This window comes from Staurois parvus, unplaced genomic scaffold, assembly GCF_062004578.1.
Source record: "Staurois parvus isolate SC_StPar_1 unplaced genomic scaffold, SC_StPar_1.0 ptg001074l, whole genome shotgun sequence".
Lineage (NCBI taxonomy): Eukaryota > Metazoa > Chordata > Amphibia > Anura > Ranidae > Staurois > Staurois parvus.
This window is the reverse complement of record NW_028318870.1, coordinates 227,297-236,553: the sequence shown is the minus strand read 5'-3', so window position 1 is coordinate 236,553 and position 9,257 is coordinate 227,297. Positions and strand designations below refer to the sequence as shown.

The 9,257-nt window shown below is 60.9% G+C and overlaps 1 protein-coding gene across 1 annotated transcript; it reads right to left on the bottom strand.

The window, feature by feature from the left end:
* Positions 1-346: 346 nt before the first annotated feature.
* PCGF1 (polycomb group ring finger 1) lies at positions 347-5,642 on the bottom strand. The gene is made up of 5 exons (XM_089658475.1): positions 5,446-5,642; positions 3,059-3,164; positions 1,943-2,095; positions 1,750-1,824; positions 347-469 (listed from the first exon to the last, which is right to left on the bottom strand). The coding sequence occupies exons 1-5, from the start codon at positions 5,530-5,532 to the stop codon at positions 357-359; spliced, it is 534 nt and encodes a 177-aa protein (XP_089514601.1). The 5' UTR covers positions 5,533-5,642; the 3' UTR covers positions 347-356.
* Between the last annotated feature and the right edge of the window lie 3,615 nt (positions 5,643-9,257).

Below are 9,257 nucleotides of genomic sequence, written 5' to 3'. Positions count from 1 at the left end.
GTGCACCACTACTGACAGTGGGGGGGGGGGGGGGTGCACCACTACTGACAGTGGGGGGGGGGGGGGGGTGCACCACTACTGACAGTGGGGGGGGGGGGTGCACCACTACTGACAGTGGGGGGGGGGGGGTGCACCACTACTGACAGTGGGGGGGGGGGGGTGCACTACTACTGACAGTGGGGGGGGGGGGTGCACTACTACTGACAGTGGGGGGGGGGGTGCACCACTACTGACAGTGGGGGGGGGGGTGCACCACTACTGACAGTGGGGGGGGGGGGTGCACTACTACTGACAGTGGGGGGGGGGTGCACTACTACTGACAGTGGGGGGGGGTCGCACCACTACTGCCCCCCCTCTTACCCGGCCCTCTCCAGGCACAGGGAGACGTGTTCATCGTTCCTGTAGTAGTGAGAAGTTCCCTGAGAGACGACCGCCGACAGCGACTGACGAGTCACATCCACCACCGGATCTGAGGAGAGAGAGGAGGGGACAGTGAGGGGCCCCTCTGTATGTATGGGGGGGGGGGGGGTGACAGCGAGGGCCCCCTCTGTATGTATGGGGGGAGGGGTGACAGCGAGGGGCCCCTCTGTATGTATGGGGGGAGGGGTGACAGCGAGGGGCCCCTCTGTATGTATGGAAGGGGGGTGACAGCGAGGGGCCCCTCTGTATGTATGGAAGGGGGGTGACAGCGAGGGGCCCCTCTGTATGTATGGAAGGGGGGGTGACAGCGAGGGGCCCCTCTGTATGTATGGGGGGGGGGGGTGACAGCGAGGGGCCCCTCTGTATGTATGGGGGGGGGGTGACAGCGAGGGGCCCCTCTGTATGTATGGGGGGGGGGGTGACAGCGAGGGGCCCCTCTGTATGTATGGGGGGGGGGGTGACAGCGAGGGGCCCCTCTGTATGTATGGGGGGAGGGATGACAGCGAGGGGGCCCCCTCTATGGGGGAGGGATGACAGCGAGGGGGCCCCCTCTATGGGGGAGGGATGACAGCGAGGGGGCCCCCTCTATGGGGGAGGGATGACAGCGAGGGGGCCCCCTCTATGGGGGAGGGATGACAGCGAGGGGGGCCCCCTCTATGGGGGAGGGATGACAGCGAGGGGGCCCCCTCTATGGGGGAGGGATGACAGCGAGGGGGCCCCCTCTATGGGGGAGGGATGACAGCGAGGGGGCCCCCTCTATGGGGGAGGGATGACAGCGAGGGGGCCCCCTCTATGGGGGAGGGATGACAGCGAGGGGGCCCCCTCTATGGGGGAGGGATGACAGCGAGGGGGCCCCCTCTATGGGGGAGGGATGACAGCGAGGGGGCCCCCTCTATGGGGGAGGGATGACAGCGAGGGGGCCCCCTCTATGGGGGAGGGATGACAGCGAGGGGGCCCCCTCTATGGGGGAGGGATGACAGCGAGGGGGCCCCCTCTATGGGGGAGGGATGACAGCGAGGGGGCCCCCTCTATGGGGGAGGGATGACAGCGAGGGGGCCCCCTCTATGGGGGAGGGATGACAGCGAGGGGGCCCCTCTATGGGGGAGGGATGACAGCGAGGGGGCCCCCTCTATGGGGGAGGGATGACAGCGAGGGGCCCCCTCTATGGGGGAGGGATGACAGCGAGGGGGCCCCTCTATGGGGGAGGGATGACAGCGAGGGGGCCCCCTCTATGGGGGAGGGATGACAACGAGGGGCCCCTCTATGGGGGAGGGATGACAGCGAGGGGCCCCTCTATGGGGGGGGGGTACACAATGTCGGCAGACCTACCCTCCACCATGCTGGTCTGCAGTACACGCTCCAAGCCCCGTGATTGGTAGAATTCCCGGATGCGGCGCTCCTCATCTGATGGAGACAACAATGGAGGAGGGGTGAGGGGGCGGAGCATCACTCTGCAGGGATCCAATCAGGAATCCCACGGACATGGAGAGGGCGGGGGATAGGGGGATGGGGGGGTACTCACTTTCCTGCAGGCGGGGCACCAGCTTGTAGACGATGTCCTGCATGACCCGGTCCAGCTTCAGGTTGAGGAGCGGTTGGGTCTCGTGGATCTTTATGTTACACAGAGGACAGTACTTGCTGGTCTGCAGATACTTCACTATACAACTCTTACAGACTGCAGGGGAGAAGAGGGACCAATCAGGGGAGGGTACCGACTGACCCGCCGTACACCCCCCATCGTACAACTCTTCTCCCCTGCAGTCTGTAAGAGGGAACCAATCAGGGGGGGGGGGGGGGGGGGATACCGACTGACCCGCCGTACACTCCCCTGCCCCCCACCGTACACACCCCGCCCCCCACTATACAACTCTTACAGACTGCAGGGGAGAAGAGGAGACCAATCAGGGGGGGGGGATACCGACTGACCCGCCGTACGCCCCCCACCGTACACCCCCCGCCCCCCACCGTACAACTCTTCTCCCCTGCAGTCTGTAAGAGGGAACCAATCAGGGGGGGGGGGGGGGGGATACCGACTGACCCGCCGTACACCCCCCCTGCCCCCCGCCGTACACCCCCCGCCCCCCGCTATACAACTCTTACAGACTGCAGGGGAGAAGAGGGAACCAATCAGGGGAGGGGTACCAACTGACCTGCTGTACACCCCCCACTATACAACTCTTACAGACTGCAGAGGAGAAGAGGGGACCAATCAGGGGAGGGGTACCGACTGACCCGCCGTACACCCCCCGCTCCCCTCCGTACACCCCCCCATCCAACCCCCAACTCCCCACCATCCACCCCCACCATTCACCCCCCACAGTACACCCACCGCACACCCCCCCGCTATACAACTCTTACAGACTGCAGGGGAGAAGAGGGGACCAATCAGGGGAGGGGTACCGACTGACCTGCCGTACACACACCATCCAACCCCCGCCCCCACCGTACACCCCCCCCCATCCAACCCCCAACTCCCCACCATCCACTATACAGCTCTTACAGACTGCAGGGGAGGGATACCACCCAACCCGCCATACACCCCCCCATCCAACCCCCACCGTCCACACCCCACTGTACCCCCCCCCCACCGTCTATGAAGTACCCCCTCTCGGACTCCTCCCCCCAGGTAGGTACTCACAGGTATGTAGGCACTCGGTGATGGTGGTGGCGTCTATGAAGTACCCGGCACAGAGGTAACACACAATCTGCTCATTCAGCTCCTTAATCTTCACCTTCACCACTTCCTGCAACCACAAGAGGGGCGGAGTCAGTGCAGGAGGGGGCAGGGCAACCACTGCCTACACAGGAGGGGGCGGGGCAAACACTGCCTACACAGGAGGGGGGCCAGTAAGGCATATATGGGGGGTGGGAGGGTGGCTCGGTGGGTAGTAAGGTGTATATGGGGGGGGGGTGCATCGGTGGGCAGTACGGTGTATATGCGGGGTGGGAGGGTGGCTCGGTGGGAAGTACGGTGTATATGGGGGGGTGGGAGGGTGGCTCGGTGGGCAGTACGGTGTATATGGGGGGGTGGGAGGGTGGCTCGGTGGGCAGTACGGTGTATATGGGGGGGTGGGAGGGTGGCTCGGTGGGTAGTAAGGTGTATATGGGGGGGTGCATCGGTGGGCAGTACGGTGTATATGGGGGTTGGGAGGGTGGCTCGGTGGGCAGTACGGTGTATATGGGGGGTGGGAGGGTGGCTCGGTGGGCAGTACAGTGTATATGGGGGGGGGGGGTGGGAGGGTGGCTCGTGGGCAGTACGGTGTATATGGGGGGGTGGCTCGGTGGGCAGTACAGTATATATTGCAGGTCGGTGAGCAGTACGGTGTATATGGGGGGTTGGGAAGGTGGCTCAGTGGGCAGTGCGGTGTATATGGGGGGTGGCTCGGTGGGCAGTACAGTGTATATGGGGGTTGGGAGGGTGGCTCGGTGGGCAGTACGGTGTATATGGGGAGTGGGAGGGTGGCTCGGTGGGCAGTACGGTGTATATGGGGGGTGGCTCGTAGGCAGTATGGTATATATTGCTGGTCGGTGGGCAGTACAGTGTATATGGGGGGTGGGAGGTTGGCTCGGTGGGCAGTACGGTGTATATGGGGGTTGGGAGGGTGGCTCGGTGGGCAGTATGGTGTATATGGGGGGTGGGAGGGTGGCTCGGTGGGCAGTACAGTATATATTGCCAGTCGGTGAGCAGTACGGTGTATATGGGGGGTTGGGAAGGTGGCTCAGTGGGCAGTGCGGTGTATATGGCGGGTGGCTCGGTGGGCAAGTACGGTATATATGGGGGTTGGGAGGGTGGCTCGGTGGGCAGTACAGTGTATATGGGGGGTGGGAGGGTGGCTCGGTGGGCAGTACGGTGTATATGGGGGGTGGCTCGGTGGGCAGTACGGTGTATATGGGGGGGTGGGAGGGTGGCTCGGTGGGCAGTACAGTGCGTATGGGAGGTGGGAGGGTGGCTCGGTGGGCATTTCGTGTATATGGGGGTTGGGAGGGTGGCTCGGTGGGCAGTACGGTGTATCTGGGGGGGTGGGAGGGTGGCTCGGTGGGCAGTACGGTGTATCTGGGGGGGTGGGAGGGTGGCTCGGTGGGCAGTACGGTGTATCTGGGGGGGTGGGAGGGTGGCTCGGTGGGCAGTACGGTGTATACGGGGGGTGGGAGGGTGGCTCGGTGGGCAGTACGGTGTATACGGGGGGTGGGAGGGTGGCTCGGTGGGCAGTACGGTGTATACGGGGGGTGGGAGGGTGGCTCGGTGGGCAGTACGGTGTATACGGGGGGTGGGAGGGTGGCTCGGTGGGCAGTACGGTGTATACGGGGGGTGGGAGGGTGGCTCGGTGGGCAGTACGGTGTATACGGGGGGTGGGAGGGTGGCTCGGTGGGTAGTACGGTGTATATGGGGTGGGAGGGTGGCTCGGTGGGTAGTACGGTGTATATGGGGGGGTGGGATGGTGGCTCAGTGGGCAGTTCGGTGTAAATGGGGGGTGGGAGGGTGGCTCGGTGGGCAGTTCGGTGTATATGGGGGGTGGGATGGTGGCTCAGTGGGCAGTTCGGTGTAAATGGGGGGTGGGAGGGTGGCTCGGTGGGCAGTTCGGTGTATATGGGGGGGGTGGGATGGTGGCTCGGTGGGCAGTTCGGTGTAAATGGGGGGTGGGAGGGTGGCTCGGTGGGTAGTACGGTGTTATGGGGGGTGGGAGGGTGGCTCGGTGGGCAGTTCGGTGTATATGGGGGGTGGGATGGTGGCTCAGTGGGCAGTACGGTGTATATGGGGGGTGGGAGGGTGGCTCGGTGGGTAGTACGGTGTATATGGGGGGTGGGAGGGTGGCTCGGTGGGTAGTACGGTGTATATGGGGGGTGGGATGGTGGCTCAGTGGGCAGTACGGTGTATATGGGGGGTGGGAGGGTGGCTCGGTGGGTAGTACGGTGTATATGGGGGGTGGGAGGGTGGCTCGGTGGGCAGTTCGGTGTAAATGGGGGGTGGGAGGGTGGCTCGGTGGGCAGTAAGGCACATATCGCCGGTCGGTGGGCGGTACCTACCTCGTTCCTCAGGGGGTCCATCTTGTACACGGACTGCAGTTGGTTCCGGAGCCGCATAGCGATCATCGTGTCTCCGGGCGCCGCCATCTTCCTCCTTCGGAGTGACGTCAGTCGGTGGGCGGAGACGGCGAGAGGATGGCGGTTACCGTGGTGATGACGCACAGAACGTTCTGGTTTTCTCACGTCTGAGGTGGGCGGTGCGCTGTGTCACATGGGAAGGATCGCTCAGACTCCGCCCATCTTCTTGAAGGAAGCCAATAGAGTCTAGCCGCAGAATGGAGCTCCATTATCGACAGGGAGCACGTGACCTCCACTTCCTGAAGTTGATTCTATAATTTGTTATATTGAAGTTCATTAAATTATAAAAAAGGGTAGAGTGGTGGTCACGTGCTTCCTGTCGATAATGGAGCTCCATTGCGCAGCGAGACCCCTCGCGATGGAAGTGATGAGCGGCCATGTTGGACAAGGGCAGGTGAGGTGAAGGCGGCTATGAAGGATTTGGGTAGGTGAGGTGTGAGCTGTCATGTTGAATGTGGGCAGATAAAATGTGGGTGGCCCTGTTGGTTGAGGGCAGATGAGGTGTGGGTAGCCATGTTGAATAAGGGAAGGTGAGGTGTGTGTGGCCATGTTGGATGAGGGAAGGTGAGGTGTGGGTGGCCAAGTTGGATGAGGACAGGTGAGGTGTGGGTGGCCAAGTTGGATGAGGACAGGTGAGTTGTGGGTGGCCATGTTGGATGAGGGAAGGTTAGAAGTAGGTGGCCATGTTGAATAAGGACAGGTGAGATGTGCGTGGCCATGTTGGATGAGGGCAGGTGAGATGTGGGTGGCCATGTTGAATGAGGGCAGGTGAGATGTGGGTGGCCATGTTGGATGAGGTCAGGTGAGATGTGGGTGGCCATGTTGGATGAGGGCAGGTGAGATGTGGGTGGCCATGTTGGATGAGGGCAGGTGAGATATGGGTGGCCATGTTGGATGAGGGCAGGTGAGATGTAGGTGGCCATGTTGGATAAGGTAAGGTTAGATGTGGGTGGACATTTTGGAGGAGGACAGGTGAGGAGTGGGTGGCCATGTTGGAGGAGGACAGGTGAGGAGTGGGTGGCCATGTTGGCTGAGGGAAGGTTAGATGTGGGTGGACATTTTGGATGAGAGCAGGTGAGGAGTGGGTGGCCATGTTGGAGGAGGACAGGTGAGGAGTGGGTGGCCATGTTGGCTGAGGGAAGGTTAGATGTGGGTGGCCATGTTGGAGGAGGACAGGTGAGGAGTGGGTGGCCATGTTGGATGAGGGATGGTTAGATGTGGGTGGCCATGTTGGAGGAGGACAGGTGAGGTGTGGGTGGCCATGTTGGCTGAGGGAAGGTTAGATGTGGGTGGCCATGTTGGATGAGGACAGGTGAGGTATGGGTGGCCATGCTGGATGAGGACAGGTGAGGTGTGGGTGGCCATGTTGGATAAGGGAAGGTTAGATGTGGGTGGCCATGTTGGATGAGGACAATTGAGGTGTGGATGGCCATGTTGGATGAGGACAGGTGAGGTGAGGTGTGGGTGGCCATGTTGGATGAGGACAGGTGAGGTGAGGTATGGATGGCCATGTTGGATGAGGACAGGTGAGGTGAGGTGTGGGTGGCCATGTTGGATGAGGACAGGTGAGGTGTGGGTGGCCATGCTGGATGAGGACAGCTGAGAAGTGGGTGGCCATGTTGGATGAGGGAAGGTTAGATGTGCGTAACCATGTTGGATGAGGACAGGTGAGGTGCGGGTGGCCATGTTTAATGAGGGAAGGTTAGATGTGGGTGGACATGCTGGATGAAGACAGCTGAGGAGTGGGTGGCCATGTTGGATAAGGGAAGGTTAGATGTGGGTGGCCATGTTGGATGAGGACAGGTGAGGAGTGGGTGGCCATGTTGGGTGAGGACAGGTGAGGTGTGGGTGGCCATGTTGGATGAGGACAGGTGAGGAGTGGGTGGCCATGTTGGATGAGGACAGGTGAGGAGTAGGTGGCCATGTTGGATGAGGGAAGGTTAGATGTGGGTGGCCATGTTGGGTGAGGACAGTTGAGGTGTGGATGGCCATGTTGGGTGAGGACAGGTGAGGTGTGGGTGGTCATGCTGGATGAGGACAGGTGAGGAGTAGGTGGCCATGTTGGATGAGGGAAGGTTAGATGTGGGTGGCCATGTTGGATGAGGACAGGTGAGGAGTAGGTGGCCATGTTGGGTGAGGACAGGTGAGGTGTGGGTGGCCATGTTGGATGAGGACAGGTGAGGAGTGGGTGGCCATGTTGGATGAGGGAAGGTTAGATGTGGGTGGCCATGTTGGATGAGGACAGGTGAGGTGTGGGTGGCCATGCTGGATGAGGACAGCTGAGAAGTGGGTGGCCATGTTGGATGAGGGAAGGTTAGATGTGCGTGGCCATGTTGGATGAGGACAGGTGAGGTGTGGGTGGCCATGTTTAATGAGGGAAGGTTAGATGTGGGTGGACATGCTGGATGAAGACAGCTGAGGAGTGGGTGGCCATGTTGGATAAGGGAAGGTTAGATGTGGGTGGCCATGTTGGATGAGGACAGGTGAGGAGTGGGTGGCCATGTTGGGTGAGGACAGGTGAGGTGTGGGTGGCCATGTTGGATGAGGACAGGTGAGGAGTGGGTGGCCATGTTGGATGAGGACAGGTGAGGAGTGGGTGGCCATGTTGGGTGAGGACAGGTGAGGTGTGGGTGGCCATGTTGGATGAGGACAGGTGAGGAGTGGGTGGCCATGTTGGATGAGGACAGGTGAGGAGTGGGTGGCCATGTTGGATGAAGGAAGGTTAGATGTGGGTGGCCATGTTGGGTGAGGACAGTTGAGGTGTGGATGGCCATGTTGGGTGAGGACAGGTGAGGTGTGGGTGGTCATGTTGGATGAGGGAAGGTTAGATGTGGGTGGCCATGTTGGGTGAGGACAGTTGAGGTGTGGATGGCCATGTTGGGTGAGGACAGGTGAGGTGTGGGTGGTCATGCTGGATGAGGACAGGTGAGGAGTAGGTGGCCATGTTAGATGAGGGAAGGTTAGATGTGGGTGGCCATGTTGGATGAGGACAGGTGAGGAGTAGGTGGCCATGTTGGGTGAGGACAGGTGAGGTGTGGGTGGCCATGTTGGATGAGGACAAGTGAGGAGTAGGTGGCCATGTTGGATGAGGGAAGGTTAGATGTGGGTGGCCATGTTGGATGAGGACAGTTGAGGTATGGATGGCCATGTTGGATGAGGACAGGTGAGGTTTGGGTGGCCATGTTGGATGAGGGAAGGTTAGATGTGGGTGGCCATGTTGGATGAGGACAGTTGAGGTATGGATGGCCATGTTGGATGAGGACAGGTGAGGTGTGGGTGGCCATGTTGGATGAGGGAAGGTTAGATGTGGGTGGCCATGTTGGATGAGGACAGGTGAGGTGTGGGTGGCCATGTTGGATGAGGGAAGGTTAGATGTGGGTGGCCATGTTGGATGAGGACAGGTGAGGTGTGGGTTGCCAGTTTGCTAGGAAGCGGTTAAACCCGTTTCTTCAGTTTCCAGGTCTTTTTCTCCTCTCCAGGTCATGGATCCCCCTAAGATAGGCCTGGTCACAAGATATGGAGGTGAAGGGGTTAATAAGGTGGTGGGCGGGGCCCTATTCTGTGATGGGTGGGGCGCAAGCAATGACAAGTCGCTTTTCAGAGGACCCTGCATCTATGACTGCACACATTGCTGGCTCATCTCGGGGATCCGCCTTAATGTCAGACTCTTCCGTCTCCACCTGGTTCACTGGGAGAGATACCCCGCATTCAGGGGGGGGTAGGCCCCGCCCACT